Source organism: Ylistrum balloti, unplaced genomic scaffold (genome assembly GCF_031769215.1).
Source record: "Ylistrum balloti isolate Yb309-2 unplaced genomic scaffold, AGI_CSIRO_Ybal_v1 Utg371540, whole genome shotgun sequence".
Taxonomy (NCBI): domain Eukaryota; kingdom Metazoa; phylum Mollusca; class Bivalvia; order Pectinida; family Pectinidae; genus Ylistrum; species Ylistrum balloti.
The window spans coordinates 389223-406158 of record NW_026782794.1 but is presented as its reverse complement, the minus strand read 5'-3'; the positions used below and the strand labels follow the sequence as shown (position 1 = coordinate 406158).

General features: G+C 37.0%; 2 protein-coding genes across 2 annotated transcripts; one reads left to right on the top strand and one right to left on the bottom strand.

The window, feature by feature from the left end:
• Positions 1-257: 257 nt before the first annotated feature.
• Positions 258-8643, top strand: LOC132562890 (pancreatic lipase-related protein 2-like). The gene is made up of 6 exons (XM_060227668.1): positions 258-312; positions 4579-4874; positions 6517-6748; positions 7427-7543; positions 7943-8065; positions 8405-8643. Exons 1-6 carry the CDS (start codon positions 258-260, stop codon positions 8641-8643), a joined length of 1062 nt encoding a protein of 353 aa, XP_060083651.1.
• Positions 8644-9943: 1300 nt separating this feature from the next.
• On the bottom strand, positions 9944-16462 carry LOC132562882 (inactive pancreatic lipase-related protein 1-like). Its single transcript, XM_060227657.1, has 6 exons — positions 16096-16462; positions 13690-14003; positions 13005-13236; positions 11866-11982; positions 11588-11716; positions 9944-11395 (listed from the first exon to the last, which is right to left on the bottom strand). Exons 1-6 carry the CDS (start codon positions 16148-16150, stop codon positions 11103-11105), a joined length of 1140 nt encoding a protein of 379 aa, XP_060083640.1. The 5' UTR covers positions 16151-16462; the 3' UTR covers positions 9944-11102.
• Positions 16463-16936: the final 474 nt, after the last annotated feature.

Below are 16936 nucleotides of genomic sequence, written 5' to 3'. Positions count from 1 at the left end.
GGACAGGTCACAGGTATGATCTAAGAACTTCCTCGTATAAAAAATATTCACTTCAACGATTGTGGGGCGAGTACATAAAAGTTTAGGTGTATTCAGCTGTTATTTATACACCCCTGGCGATCATTCTGTTAGGTAATAACGTACCTACATTGTCCATATGGACTCGCCTAAAATCAATATTGTAACGGAAAGTGAACGAAAGGTCATTTTGAGTGGGCCGTTATCTGTAGGTTCAGGCTATTAAGACGGCTTCCATAATGTTGACGATTTTGAGAATTTTAGCTGTTTTCGTCTTGTTTGCGACTACGACAGGTAGGTATGATTAAGAACTATTATCTACAATATTTTTGATACTTTTTATATCCAGTTTTAATTAATCTTAATTTAATCATTGTTGGATGACTTTGATCTGGGCAGATTGAATTTTACATACTGATGTTCGATTTGATATCACATGATGTTGAAGTGTATCAAACGCACCTGCATGGACTGCGCAACGTTAAAAAAAACAAGCAAAACGAAACGATATATTTTCAATAAGAAACAACTATTAAGATGAAATTTCCGGTTACAATTAGCACCTTTTCAATCCATTGGAAGACAATTAGTATCCCATTTAATATATTTATTACAACAAACTTGGAATACATTTCAGGGAGGTATCGTCCATCGTACCAACAGCAGTAGATATCTGTGTGTGTGTGTGTGTGTGTGTGTGTGTGTGTGTGTGTGTGTGTGTGTGTGTGTGTGTGTGTGTGTGTGTGTGTGTGTGTGTGTGTGTGTGTGTGTGTGTGTGTGTGTGTGTGTGTGTGTGTGTGTGTGTGTGTGTGTGTGTGTGTGTGTGTGTGTGTGTGTGTGTGTGTGTGTGTGTGTGTGTGTGTGTGTGTGTGTGTGTGTGTGTGTGTGTGTGTGTGTGTGTGTGTGTGTGTGTGTGTGTGTGTGTGTGTGTGTGTGTGTGTGTGTGTGTGTGTGTGTGTGTGTGTGTGTGTGTGTGTGTGTGTGTGTGTGTGTGTGTGTGTGTGTGTGTGTGTGTGTGTGTGTGTGTGTGTGTGTGTGTGGTGTGTGTGTGTGTGTGTGTGTGTGTGTGTGTGTGTGTGTGTGTGTGTGTGTGTGTGTGTGTGTGTGTGTGTGTGTGTGTGTGTGTGTGTGTGTGTGTGTGTGTGTGTGTGTGTGTGTGTGTGTGTGTGTGTGTAGGCCAAACCTAGACTAGTGTTAGCTTACGTTTCAGAGAATAGGAATGTTGTATGATTTATTTGTGTTCTTCGGTTCAATTGCCTACAGCAGAAACTTCGTACTTCACGAGTTGTTCCCCCTGGCTACATATTGATGTCATTTTAAAGCACTCAGTATTATGTAAACTTATGTACCGAAGAGAAGGCAGTCGAGTGTAATCAAACAGAAGACAGTCGGGTGTAATCAAACAGAAGACAGTCGGATGTAATCAAACAGAGGACAGTCGGGTGTAATCAAACAGAAGACAGTCGGGTGTAATCAAACAGAAGACAGTCGAGTGTAATCAAACAGAGGACAGTCGGATGTAATCAAACAGAAGAGAGTCGGGTGTAATCATTCAGAAGACAGTCGGGTGTAATCAAACAGAAGACATTCGGGTGTAAGCAAACATAAGACAGTCGGGTGTAAGCAAACAGAAGACAGTCGGGTGTAAGCAAACAGAAGACAGTCTGGTGTAATCAAACAGAAGACAGTCGAATGTTATCAAACAGAAGACAGTCGGGTGTAATCAAACAGAAGACAGTCGGTTGTAATCAAACAGAGGACAGTCGGGTGTAATCAAACAGAAGACAGCCGAGTGTAATCAAACAGAAGACAGTCGAGTGTAATCAAACAGAAGACAGTCGGATGTAATCAAACAGAAGACAGTCGGGTGTAATCAAACAGAAGACAGTCGGGTGTAATCAAACAGAAGACAGTCGGGTGTAATCAAACAGAAGAGAGTCGGGTGTAATCAAACAGAAGACAGTCGGGTGTAATCAAACAGAAGAGAGTCGGGTGTAATCAAACAGAAGACAGCCGAGTGTAATCAAACAGAAGACAGTCGAGTGTAGTCAAACAGAAGAGAGTCGGGTGTAATCAAACAGAAGAGAGTCGGGTGTAATCATTCAGAAGAGAGTCGAGTGTAATCAAACAGAAGACAGTCGAGTGTAGTCAAACAGAAGAGAGTCGGGTGTAATCAAACAGAAGAGAGTCGGGTGTAATCATTCAGAAGACAGTCGAGTGTAATCAAACAGAAGACAGTCGGGTGTAATCAAACAGAAGACAACCAAGTGTTAACGATATAGCTTTCACTAACAGACTGTACTTCCTCTTGTTAATTTGAAAACATTGCATTTACGTAGGCCTTTTAAACAATCTCATCTGATACATTTTTTCTCTATTTCATTTTTTTATTTATTGAAATGATGTTTCTAGGCGCACAACCCTACGCCTGCCAATGTTTAAAAGGACACATGTTGCTTGATATATTGTTGATAACAGGTTGGAAACATTGATTCTATCGCATTCCTCAACATAGAGGACAAAATTCCACAAAAATCAGAAAGTTGAAGACAAGAAAATAAAAAACAGCATATCAATATCCGATGACAAAATAAGAAATGGGTTATTTTATATATAAAGACACTGAAGTTACATGAGGTGCAATGTGATAATCTACGTCTGTCACTATTGTAGTTAAGTGGGTTAGGAATAACATATTATATTGCAAATTTAGTTCTCGTTTATAAAAAGAGCGATACTAATATCCAATTTAATATCTCAATTCGACTGAACGTGTTCTTAATTTAAATGGAAAGATATTCTGATTTGTAATTCGTTACCACAAGTAAAGGCCTATACACCGAACAAAGATATTTCTTCCGGCAAACGTGACAGCTGTAGGCAAGATTACATTTGAAATAAGAAGGTATGATTATAAATGAAAACGACACGCATGCAGTGCATTTACTTCATGTAACATAAAGTGACATGAACAAGAATTTGTGTAGCATGAAGTTTAGCAAATTACAGCACAATTCAGAACCTCGTGTATTTAAAATGTCTGACATCATTTACAATGACATATTTTGTTATGGGCTCGGTAACGCCTGCCAGGATAAATTCTCAGTACCTTAAATCGTTCTCAGTTCCATAATACCTTCATTTCCCAGGTGTAAACAGTAGATATCGAAAAGAAGGAACCTAAACGGTTAATGTGTAATGTGATTCATTATATATGATGAGAAATTACTGATCATTGTTGAACCAAAGTGTCGTATTGCGAATAATGAAAACATATGTGGTAAGATAGTATCATACGAGAAACTGCGAATTTTTTAACCGATGTAATAACAGTTTTGATGACAAACGATCCTTGAGAAACATTGCTGCCGAGGGAGAGCGTCCCTTGACAAAGCACGTTTTATACTTCATGTCCCACCTGGTTTGTTCGTGTCAACAAGTAATATATAGTCTTCTGGATATAGCACATCTTGTCACGTCGCCTGTGATGTTTGTTACGATTTTGGTAGTTTGCAAATGTTCGCGGTTGTTATTGTATTGCACGTACCACAATATGGAGTAATCATGGCGTTACCAAGACTTACAATTGTGATGCCATAACTATACTGTGATATTCTTAGTTCCCACTGTCACACCGTTGCTATGGTTTCACGAAGACCTTTTGAATTGAAAGTATTTCGTCTGATTTCAGTTTTTACAAATGAAGGGCGACAGAACATGACTGAAATAATTGAATCTGAGTGATATATAATTGATAGAGATTGAATGTTTCTGATACATCTGTCATTACTGTGGCATTAAAATATGTAAATAAGAATATATCGAAAGAAGGAAACCTGCCAATATTCTTTTGTTGTATAATAGTTGTTTGAGTCGGTTTGTGACCATGGTCAGGCACGTTTAGCCAGACACACGTTTTATCACTATCGGTACTTGTTACCCCAATACACACGGTAAAATCACAAATACATAAAGCCTAGTCACTGCGGCACGAATCCATCTGGAATCGAGGTCATGTGGTGGTTAGATAAGCCCTGGAATACATGCAGTTGTAATGAAGGAAACCAACACGGATACGAATAAGTGACCTCTATTTTTTACTTTATTGACATCAATATACGACATATATCCAGAAAGAATAAAACTAATTAAAAACATACGCTAGATTCTTATTGCATGGCAATTAGTACAGCTGCTTAATGCCGCTTTGGTAAGGTACAAGCCGCTTCCTATCAGGTAGGCTGCTTAATGCCGCTTTGGTAAGGTACAAGCCGCTTCCTATCAGGTAGGCTGCTTAATGCCGCTTTGGTAAGGTACAAGCCGCTTCCTATCAGGTAGTCTAATTCAGTGCAATTGGAAGAGCGTTAGACCAGGACCCCGGATTCATACCGATGGCATTGCTGACACGTGCTATAGCAAGTACAACATTAACATGAACACGATGACAGCGTTTTGAAATAAGACCAATGAACACCAAAATCTCTTGTGGTTGCTAAGGACCACTCTTGAACTCCCGTATCAGTTATCAATACATAAACTACCGCTTGATTTCCGTTGTAGGTTTTCTATTTACAAGACAGGTATGTTACCAACACATCGGCTGTTTTAGCAATGCAAGTCCTTTCAACAATGCCAAGGGATATTTACCAGAAACTGCGGAGCATATTCAATCTAACTTCCGGCTTTTTACCAGGCAAAATCCCACGCATGCGCAATCACTAGATCCGTACGACAGTTCAACTGTAACAGGAAGTCACTTTAACGCAGGAAAGAATACCAAACTCATTATTCATGGTTTTCAAGACAGTGGAGATGCACCGTGGATGCATGACATGACCAGGGCCTTGTTAGATGCGGTTAGTATGTATCTTCTCTCGGTGGTGTTCGAACAACTGGCACCTGGACATTTGAATGTACAGGTCAAAAGTAGCCTCCGATCCCTACACGTGCAAACGTATCGTTACCTTAACAAAGCAGATCATAACTGCTAATAGCAGATTTAGATTATTTCAATATATTTATATAACTTCTTTTATTCTGCCATGGATTGGTATACCATTTTTTGTTTATCTCCATAAACATTTCATGAGGTTTTGTCGGCTCTGACGTTAAGTTTCTTGCTTATATAGCCCCAAACATTCTCAATGGAGATGAGGGTTGCATGTTTCCTAACCTAGCCAAGATGTGTACACCATTTCCTTCCAGAAAAGAACAAATGGATCTAGGATTTTATTGTTTATTAATATTAATATCAAAATGAATAACGAAAAAAACCCTTTTTCATGACAACATCACACTAGAATTAAAAACATAAATTTTGAATATACTTCAATAGAAAAATTTGACTTAAGTTGGCGAAGTAAACTGTAACGCTGTATTTCACCGTCATTCATGCGTTAGGTCAAAAAAATGCGTCTCAAATTGTTCACGTGAAATACAATCAATGCTTCACACTTTACACACTGTAAATGTTTTAATGAGAGTGGGTGTTTGTTTTTGTCGGATTTTGCATTTTTGTTGAAGCACGAATTTTGATATTTATAAAATAAGAATCTGTTTATGATTATTGATTAAAGACAATATATCATCACCATTACATTTCATTTTTCCCATCAGAATAAAAAATGTACTGTAATTGATATGAGACTTCAATACCTATTAAAAGATTTATCTGAGAGAAAATATTTAAAATTACCGTAGAAATATTTTTTTTATTTAAAAAGTAAGGAGGTGGTGCTTATCTAGGGGTGACTTAATTGCGCCGTTGACCTGTAAACTGAAACAAAATCTTTAAAAGCGTGGTAAAGCGACTAGCCACATGAAATATCGGGAACAAATCATGAAGCTACTTTCAATTGGTGAACATTACAATCTCTGTTTATAGTTACAATCATAGTCCCATTCAACGCTTTTCTGAAAGTTCAATTTAAATTTTGAAAACAACGCATCATTGTTCTTCTTATACAAATATTTCCTTCTCAGTTATTCCTTATTCATTGTTATCAGTATTTTGTGTTGTAGATAAGCCTCAGATACAACATCTTAATCAAAATCACTTCACATTTCTAGTAACACGGCTTAGCAAGTAATAATTGATGATTTTGATTAAATCATGTTTTAATGTGGGTTATGAGGACACTACAGGGGTCAGTCGATTACCGGTTTTTTGTTTGCCAATCGTTTGACCAGCAAAGACGGAATACATTGAACTATCTTCATTATGCATTATGAACTTCCTCTTTCATAATACCATTACTTCACTAGATATTGTTAAATTCCAGTTTATTCGACATTCATCTGCTTCGGAGAACATATATATGTCAAAAACTGATAGTCATACGATAGCGATAGAGCGGCGTAAGTTGACTTAGACAAGATACAGGACAATGATTAATATTAAACTTAGCGTGACATAATGCCGTATTTGCAGTATACATGCACCATAGATTTCTGCTCTCCCTTTTTATATACGTTTTCACAACTTTGTATGATTTACAGGAGAGCGTGAACGTTATTGTAGTGGACTGGTCGAAAGGTGCGGACAATGTTAACTACATTCAGGCTGCCGCCAATACTAGAGTGGTTGGTGCCACGATAGCTAAACTTCTCCAGAAGCTGCACAGTACCACCGGGCTTCCGTACAATAAAATTCACATTATTGGTCACAGTCTGGGATCACATATAGCTGGGTATGCTGGGAGGCGTGTTCATGGTGTAGGAAGAATCACAGGTAAGAACAAATAATGATTGTTCTACGAAGATAAAGCTGGAACTGTAGATGGAAAATTTGTTTTCTAGAAGCATTCACCTGGTTCATGTTAATTTGAAAAGAAAAACAATCCAATACTGAACTTTTTTATTGAGACCGATTGCGTGTCCAGTGAGTCAAACTAATTGGCTGATAGGAGAGCAGTGCCAGCTTTGTCAATGAGGGATTGTCCAGTAACGTGAAGTGGATGTTTACTGTTTTAAATATTAGTAGGATGATTACTTAGAAATTAATGTGACTTGGTTCGTGGATGTTGGCATCTAAATAATAGGAAATTAGAGAGAGAGAGAGAGAGAGAGAGAGAGAGAGAGAGAGAGAGAGAGAGAGAGAGAGAGAGAGAGTGGGAGAGGGGGGGAGAGAGGGGGGGGGGGTGTACGGTAGTTGAGATAACTAGAATATGAAAAGTTGATTGAGTTCTGAGAAGGGAGTTGTGGTATGGACACCGGAGAGAAAAGATGTGATCACAACCTGAGAGTCATGGATGGGAGATGGATGTTTTGTACATATTAGTTGTAAATAACTGTGTATATTTTGGAGATGTAAATAAACTGTAAATAGAAAAGGGATCTGATGTTATCATTATATAACCAGTTTCGTTTTACTTTATGATAATTTTAAGTACTGATACATTATTTGCAGGTCTGGATCCTGCTGGACCGCTTTTCGAGAACTTCGATGCCCAGGTTAGACTGGATCCAACAGACGCTTTGTTTGTGGATGTCATACATTCTGACTCCGACTCCTTATTGGAACTAGGTAAAGCAGTATAAAGAGTATAAATGACACGAAGCATATACATTAATTATCATTAAACTTCCCGTATCCGTGTCGTGTAGTATGGAGTGTAGAACACACATTAAGTGACAGATTATTTTGTGATCGTGATGATCGCAGAAAACACATCAAAATCCTGTAGAAAATTTTGTTTTGATGTGCATTATTCAGACATTGCTGCAAATATCAGTACAACTAGACTAATTGATCCATATCTTTCAATTCTATTTGAATTTTTACAAGCAGAATATTATTGGGCACTCTGCCTGAAGGAAATTCGCAAATAAGCATCACGAGAAAAGACTGGTAATATTAAATGGTGAACCGTTTGTTCTAGACGTATTGTTATCTTGCACATCCTTTCATGATTACTTCCGTTAGGATTTGGATTGGAAAAAGCACTAGGACATGCCGATTTCTATCCAAATGGCGGCGAGAAACAACCCGGCTGTTCGAAGGAAGCTGCACATCATGTGTTTAACTTGATCACCCTGCAGATAGAAGGTATGTTTTTCATATTGTAATATATTGGGAGTTGTTGATTTCCTTGTTTGTAAATATAAAGATACAGAAAGAGATAGATTTTAGTACCTTCGATAATTTTAGCAATTAATTGTATCGGGACTTATTTTAGAAAACTGCAATAAGGATGGAAATGGGGAAATGGAAATTGAATTCTTCTACAGGCAAAATAAGTAATTGTCATGCCAATTACATTGTCGTAAAACATTCTGAGACATTACTGTAATATACACAGGTTAAAGATTTGCTACCGCTAATTAAAATATATCCTTTGATGTAACAAAATAAAATAATGTATACACATAATGTATTCCTTGTCAGAATTCACCGGAACCATCGCCTGCAGTCATATGAGGGCAATAGACCTCTTTACAGCGTCCATTCCAACATCCGGCTGCTCTTTCACAGCATACCCATGCAGCAACAAAGCCGACTTTAACGCTCAACGATGTCATTCCTGCGGCAATGGATGTTCCGAAATGGGTTACCATGCCAACGAGCATACGGCTCATGGAAAGTTCTATTTGTCAACAACAGGACACCAACCGTTTTGTCAATAAAGTTTGCTTTTTATTTCGGAAAACCACATTAATCAATAGAAGATGCTGAGGTAATGTGTTGAGGTTTCCGAGTGTCTACTGGCCTTAATTGATCAGATTAATCGGAAAATTACTGTAAATAGTCTAGCTAGTTTTGTATGCCTCTAGCCCATGATATAAAGTTATGTACCGCTTTGTCGAACTCTTCATCTCTAATTGTACTCTACCATTTTCATCTACATCATTTTATAAAGCAGATAGATATTGAAATATTGTTGTTTTCAACTGGTAAAAAATCAGTGACGTCCCAAAAATATCTCTCCTGGCGGTAGGAAGGTATTTTAATCATGGAGCATATCATTATCTAGATTCAATACCCAAGGCCTATATATTCATTTGTGACGTCTAGTCATAAACCCAAGCTTGGCAAGGACGTTGACAGGTGTTTTAGACCTCGGAGACCACAGGACATGTATCGCAGATATCATATAGATCTGTGACACTTAAAGGCGCGACCACACTTGTGACACAAACACAAGACAAGATATGTGGGTCAAAATACATTCCATTCTAATGTCTACTCCAAGGACTAATTTTTAGAGCGATGAAATTTTTTCTGTTTTCCATATTCCTGCAAGTTTATTTTATTAAAACCTCAAATTAATAACTTATCACTAGTAAGCCATATTCCAAGGAGTCTTTCTTTTATTGGTACGAAGGCACTTAAACAACAATGTTCCAACTGGATCCAAAAGATCTGAATAATTGGCGATTGTCCAATTGATTGAGCAATTACAACTTGTATGTGTTGTATGTCGGAAATAACTGTGGTGAATAGTAATTCTTGCAGATGAACCTACTATAAATCATGTCAGGTCTGTAGTCTTATTTGCGTATGAGAAAACTGATTATGTCAGTTGATTTCTAAATCGGATTATTGCAAAACATGCACGAAGTGATCGATACATATCTATCGGAATTCTTATAGTGCAAATTGAACGCGTAATGCCCATAGGTAGCTCTATAAGATACTTTACAAAAGACACACAAGTGATTAGAGTTTTTCAATACTAAATTAAATGAAGAGTCATTTTAAATGGATAATGGAATAAACTGCATCATACACACGTTTTGTCCTTGTAGTACTCGTTAATGATGCAGTTTTTAATGGGAACAGTGATGTTGGGGAAGTGTGTGTCGCTGATATCTGAGAGTTCATTATAGGGTAAACAGTGTAATGAGTAGATTAACTATCGTGGAGAAAATGTAGCAAAAAGGTATCAACAGAGACATTCTAGTAAACAGACACAATCTCAAAACATTTTCCGTAGCAAATAAATACTTTTATTAACAACACGGGCACGGTAGCACCTGTGGTTTAACAACATTTTGAATCGGTCAAACCGAACCAGCATATCAATTTACAGTGATGTATAACAAATTTGCATTGTAGTTGCTTGAATACATAAACCACTCTGTCATACTACACACCCGTAAAGTGGCTGGCATAATAACAATGTTAGAAGTAAACTAAAACAACTTATCAATTACCAAATAATACAATGTACATGATCTGTTCAGATTGTCAACATAAGAAAAGATTTACGTAGGAACACAACATGTTCACACATTGTCCAAGTGCATGTATCTCCGGGTCCCGATACAAGACATACATATATGGTCAATGTCGGCGATCGAATGTTCCAGCGTCGAAGACAGAGTGAAATATCACGTTTGGTAAATAATGCATATCATATTCAAATTTCATATGAAAAATTAAATTAAATTAAATCTATCGTACATGTTGGGGTATCATATGACATGCACATCTGAAAAGTTCTGTGTACTTATCAGTGCTGATGTTCATGATTAGGAGCGAAGCATCCGATCATATCCGAATATATAAATCATCCATATAATACACGCTTCGTGTACTTTGTTACTTTGTACTGATTGTTAGCATTACTTATGGGACATAAAGTCAGTGTGATATAAGATGGCTATATGAGATGTCTGATTGTATTGTTTTCAGTATCCATATATTGATCAGCTACAGAATAATAATAAACCAGTCCTTGCCAAGCCAGTTCATCCACATTCATGCTTTAATAAATAAACACTCATACCATTTTTATATGTATTCCTTTGATTAAAATAGATTATTTAACCGGTTAAACATACGCACACACTTGTCCTAAAACACGCTCGCACGTATACAGTTTACTCCGCAACTTTCACACACATTACGACAATACTCAAATACACATCAGGAAAATAGGAACGGTATACACGCACGACCTAATATCATATTCAACATAAAAGATCAACGATTAAAGATGAATTAGCACTCATATAACAAAACAAAGAAATCTACGCTTGATTTCAGATCCTGACCACAAGATATTTAAGTTGTAAAACATCACGTGGCTTAACATGACAGATGAAGATGATTTGCTGATAAAAACTTAAAGCATCTAATGTCATGACTCTATAATTGTCTCGGCTGTTGATTCTGGTAGTTTGACTGCTTCTGTTATACAGAATGGCGCTTTATCGTTTGTGTTTAACACAAAAACACCACGTGGGTTACCAACATTGGAATGGTAGCCCATAAGAGCACATCCATTTTCACAAGTATTGCAGCCCTCAGCAACAGTTAGTCCGTCCCCTTCCGTACAATTGTACGATGTAAATTTACACTTTCGTATATTAATAGATTCTATGTATAAATTCACCGCTCGTATATGACTGCATCCCATGTTCATAAAGACATCTAAAACAGAAAAATAACACAAAAATTCAACAGAGGCATCAATTTATAATTGATGACATTTAAGAAGAACGTGTGGAGAAATATTGAAGAATGATATACAGATATAGAAAGATTCCATCTCTTGACGCAGTTAATTGATGCGGACAGCAAAAAAATAGGTGAACATGGAATGAAGGCGGAAATCAGACTTACCAACACTTCCGGTTACTATCAATCCCAGTTGTTGATTCATTGTGGAAGGACATCCTGGTTGGGAATGGCCTCCATTGACGTAAAAATCAGCATGACCCATTCTTGACTTTGCGCCAAAGCCCGGATGACCTTAAAAAGACGATAAAATGAACGAATGAATGAATAAATGAAATCTTGATTTCTTGGCGACAAGTTTATTCACTTACCGGGTAACAGTGATTCTATAGAAAATTGTAACAGGGATCTTTACTTATAACACGACTACACACCGTACTCACCTAGTACGAATAGATCTCGGGCGTCCGTGTGTAAGATGTCCACAAAATTAGCATCAGTAGGGTCGAGAACAGTCTCCGGAGGGTACCCTTCAAACGATGGTCCGGCTGGGTCTATACCTACAAAACATTACAATCAGATTTATAGTATATCAATTCGGGAACCCGACACCGGAAACTACTAGCTGTAATGGTCAAGTTTTTGTTGGAAAATGGCTATCTTATTGTGTGAGCCTCAATACGCAAACCTCGATCGCGATCAATACAATCTAGTTCGTGAAGCATGGAGGTGAACGTCCTATAGTGACGAGGGGACGAGGGATAGAAAATATCGTTCACACATCAACTGCTCTAAATGAGTTAAAATCCCCACAAATATCGAATCATGGTAATACCTCCTAACCACATTCGGTGGTACGATGTGTGTGGTGCCTAAGCATGCATCTGTTTACATTACTTTATTTTCCAGTATGAGTGGTACTATTTCTATTCGTACACCCCAGTCTTCATGTTTTGGTAATTAAAAAGGCAGTATGTGTTCATTAATGGTTAAGGTCATTTAAAGGACATGAATGACGTACAATCCGGACATGTTTTGTTTCGTGGTCACATGTTTAAGTTATCTAGTTCTTAATACAAATCAGACAGTTGAAAAACTATTCCGAAATAATTTCAACAGTTTGTACTTTTCTTAATAACCATATGAACATTTCAAAAGTAGTTGCCAATTTCCAAACGATGATAGTCATAAAAAGTCAGTAAGAAGAAGGATTGATTATTCAATACTCAAAGTGATAAAAATCCCCCACCCGCGATTATTCAGATATTTGGAAAGTAAGTGCTGTATTTCTGCCTTGGATATGAACAACTTATTTGTTCTGTTCCCGACATGTGTTAAATTACATGGCCCCAACAGTGTAAATACATGTGTTTCCAGTGAGGTGTAAAGAACATAGCAATCTAGAGCATCTAATGCCTGTCTGAGGAGGAAATAGTGGGGTCACATCTGGAGTTTGCATACAAATAGGTCATTGTCTTAGTTGGAAACACCATCTTCTGCGGACGCTGAAACATCTACGAATGGTTGAAACAATGTATCTAAATGTAAATGCAGACGTAGAGGAATATTGATTAAAAATTACCAGAGATTCTGCCGATGCCCTTGACCTCTGTGCCGATGTAGCCAGCCATTTGAGCGCCAAGACTGTGACCAATGATGTGAACCTTTTCCATACTGTAGCCCAGCTCATACTGTAGTCTCAGAAGGAATTTCGATATCATGGCGGCGATGATTCTTGTGTTGGCGGCCGATTGGTAGTACAAGTTATGTCCTGCACCTCGTTTCCAGTTCACGGCAATAACATTGACGTCGTTCTGTGGAAAAGAGCATTCACATTGAATATACCTTCTATGATATATAAGATGGACTGGTCATTACTACATCATTACTACATCATTACTACGCCATTACTACATCATTAATATGTCTTAAGAATAACACAAGTACAAGGGAAGGCTATTGATCTTACTCAAAAACCATAATTCAAACTCAAAAGCGTTGCGTGAAGGCATAGTTTGGCAAAAGAAAGATTAGCAAGGATAAAGTTTTATTTCGCTCTGGAAGAGGAAGCGTCTTCTGTTTCTTCCTCTGACATCAATGCTTTGAACGTGTTAAAGTAATGTCACACCCTATAAGGGCATCACATAGTACCATACAAGTATTTCAATCAAATGTTTAGCTTGAATTGCCTCTCTGTATGTGTACTGATGTAAACATCCACTACTAGTACAACAATGCAGTAGTAATAGTAATCAAAGTATACGTACAAATCTTATAAGAGTTTTTCTCATCTTGCGAAACTTTGGATTTTTGGCACTATCCATCCAACCATGAATGAGGAAAATGGTGTCACGCTTTAGATTAAGTTTTCCCTTGACTCTTTTAGAGTTCCACTTCAGCTTTCGAGCGCGTACAGGATTTTTGCGAGTGTACAGGAGGAAATGCAGTCCTTGTTTCTTTGGGGACAATGGCAGAACTCCCTGTGTGTTGTCGAACGGCTTCTCGCTGCTGTAGCAACCAAAGCCGAGAAAACATGCAGTCTTACATGTCTTCCAGGGCCACATCCCAGACAAGTACCCGGCTGTAAGTTAACAAAATATTTACAAATCAAAATTACGTCATCAGTAGCTGTTTTAATTTGCATAAAAAGTGTTCCTCATAGACCACAAGGAAGCATTGCATCAAAATCACAAGTCACAAGTACAAGGAAACAGTATATTGCGTCGAAATGTAACATAACATGACAGCTGTATGATGCAATTTAATTCATTATTACGCTAAAGTGAACCTTATTCTAAATTTGTATGTGTTGGTTATATGTGTGCATTTTTTGGAAATTTTGAAATAAATCCTCCATCATCATTACGTTTTTCATTTAATAACCAGAGTTTAACATGATCCTATGTATAATATTTCTTTGTTATGTATCTACGTGTTGTTATTCTAAGTACTGTGGTATAAACGTTGTGATATTTTATCATATTAACCCTAATCACAGTGTTTAGGAAATCATATGACCTATATACTCTAGTAGACAAAAGTCGCTCAAACAATGTATGACCTTAAACGTCAAAATCTTTCCAAATTCAATAAGCCCTTGAATTAATTACCTCGGCTATTATATCCATTAAACATTTGGCTTAGTTTCAAATTACAAAGAATGTCAGGACATCAGATCATGCCTCTCAGTCGAACTCGACCTTATTACAGGATCCATGTTATATGTGGAAAGTGTAATTTGTGAAATGTATTTGGTACAACATCTACATCTAAATAAATCGTTACGTTGGAACAACATGTTTTTATCGCATAGAAATGACGGTTATCTCCATTTAGAAGAGCGGGGACATGTGCCTCAAACATAAGTGCTCAAATTAATATAGATGGTCTATTAAAACGAATGTAAACAATTAACACGTACTTTTTAAATAGTTTGGATATATTGATTTTTTTTAATAATTAGGGACATTCTGGTGATAAAGTAATTTGATAAAGAAAATTGAGAAATACTCATAAGAGAAGGATTGGATATTAGTTGGCTCTAAATGTGATGCTGGCAAAAGGCCAAACGTGGATTTCCAGACCACTCAAGATTGTTATAAATGAATAAGTTATATTTTCAGTTGACACTCTAAATCGATAATTTGACTGTGTTTTATTCTTAGTTTTTGCTTATATGTATTGTTTTGGTTTTGGTTTAAGTTGTATTATAATAGAATTAGTCATGCTGTAAGATACTGAAATGGTCATGTGGCAATTTGTCATGTCAATCAAATGTGAATTTTGATATCTTTGAAACTGAAAATATTATGAAAATCATGAATGTAGCTATTTCCATATAAAAAAAAAACAAATGAAAAGATAATTTTCCCTCTAAAAGATTACGCGATATAACATGTGTATAGGAATTGCTAAATAACATCATCAGATTGTATGTATACACATATAATGGGGGTGTGTCGGTAGGCGTTTGAGAGTACATGCATTTGATTGGCTGATAGAAAATGCCTCGTGGCGGCCAACGATGCATGTTGTTATGCAGAGATTTTTTCTCTGGTGGTACCATTTTCGTATGTAAACAACTGAAACACCAAGGTGACATTACACCCAGCCTCCCCAATGAAACAGACATCAGGCGAAGAAGTCCGATAAATATTTATGAATGGGCGAACAATAAAATAAATTAGTCGACCCTTTAAAGACCCGGTATTTTTATGAATAGGAATCCCTCCTTCATGGTAATTGGAAACAGACTCTATGGTTGACCTGTGATGTTTTACATTCACGAGGACGTGCCACATCTCTAAAGGCGAAGGCGGCACATTTGTGGCAACGAGGAAAGAACAGGGCCTCTTCATGCCATACGGTCACGTTTAGCTTTAAAACATAATAGATGAATAGAAAACTGGATTTCGAATAAAATAAAGATATACATGTTTGCTTGAGTAATTTCGACATGCATGTTAGCTTTATAATATTGTGCTGATATATGTTATATACCTGTTCGGGTTATAGAACTTGTTTGACATCTACTCCTCAATATCTAATAATATTTAAGATTAATTAATAACACCAACAGGGAATAACAGAATGTGTTATCATAACATGTTTGAAATTCACAAAACTAGCCGATTCAAAATTATGAAAATCAATAAAACATAAAATGTACTTACACGTCAGAGTGGCCATCATAATAATGATGGAGGCGACCAAAAGAATACTGGACATGGTTCACTGTCATAAATTCAAATATGACCTAGTCAGAGAAGGTTACAATTATGTCGTTGACAAAGTCTCCGTTATATACACACCAAACACTCCAAATTATAACAGATGGGATAGGAGATCGGTTGTATTCACCTATAAAGCCAACACTTCGTAATCAGGTAAACACTAGCTGAGTTATGTGTTTAATCCCATCAAATCAGAATGTTCCAATAAAAAAATCACACAAATACGTATTCAACACAGGTAGGTCATAGTATGGGAAAGTGTGTGTGTAGACCAGCACTGGTTGGCTTACTCACGAGTAAATGATACACATAGCACGTCGTGTTATAGTCGATTCATAACAGTGCTTGAGGAGATAATGCCGGGTCTGTACGCACTCATAGTTATAAACGGTATCGAAGCTATTGAAGCAGAACTCACCTACGAAACGTTCAGGACGGAGGGTTCTTCGAGTCTTACATAGGGGTAGATCTGAAACCCAAATGACAGTCATGATAAATTTGAAAGACTCGATCAAATATTTAGAGGTACTTTGTTAATACACTTTTTGTGTTTGGTGATATTGATCACAAACGCCATCATTGTTCTTAATGTTCTTATCAAATTGGCAATCTTCAAGTACAATTCAAAACCAGTGACTGATCAATTTGGCATATTAAAATGTTATTATGCATTATAATGATACATCCGACAGCGCAAGGCATTGACACGTTTAATCTGGAACATCATTCTGGAGTAATAGTTTAATAGCAATGTTTTGGAATGTACATGTTAATTATAGTA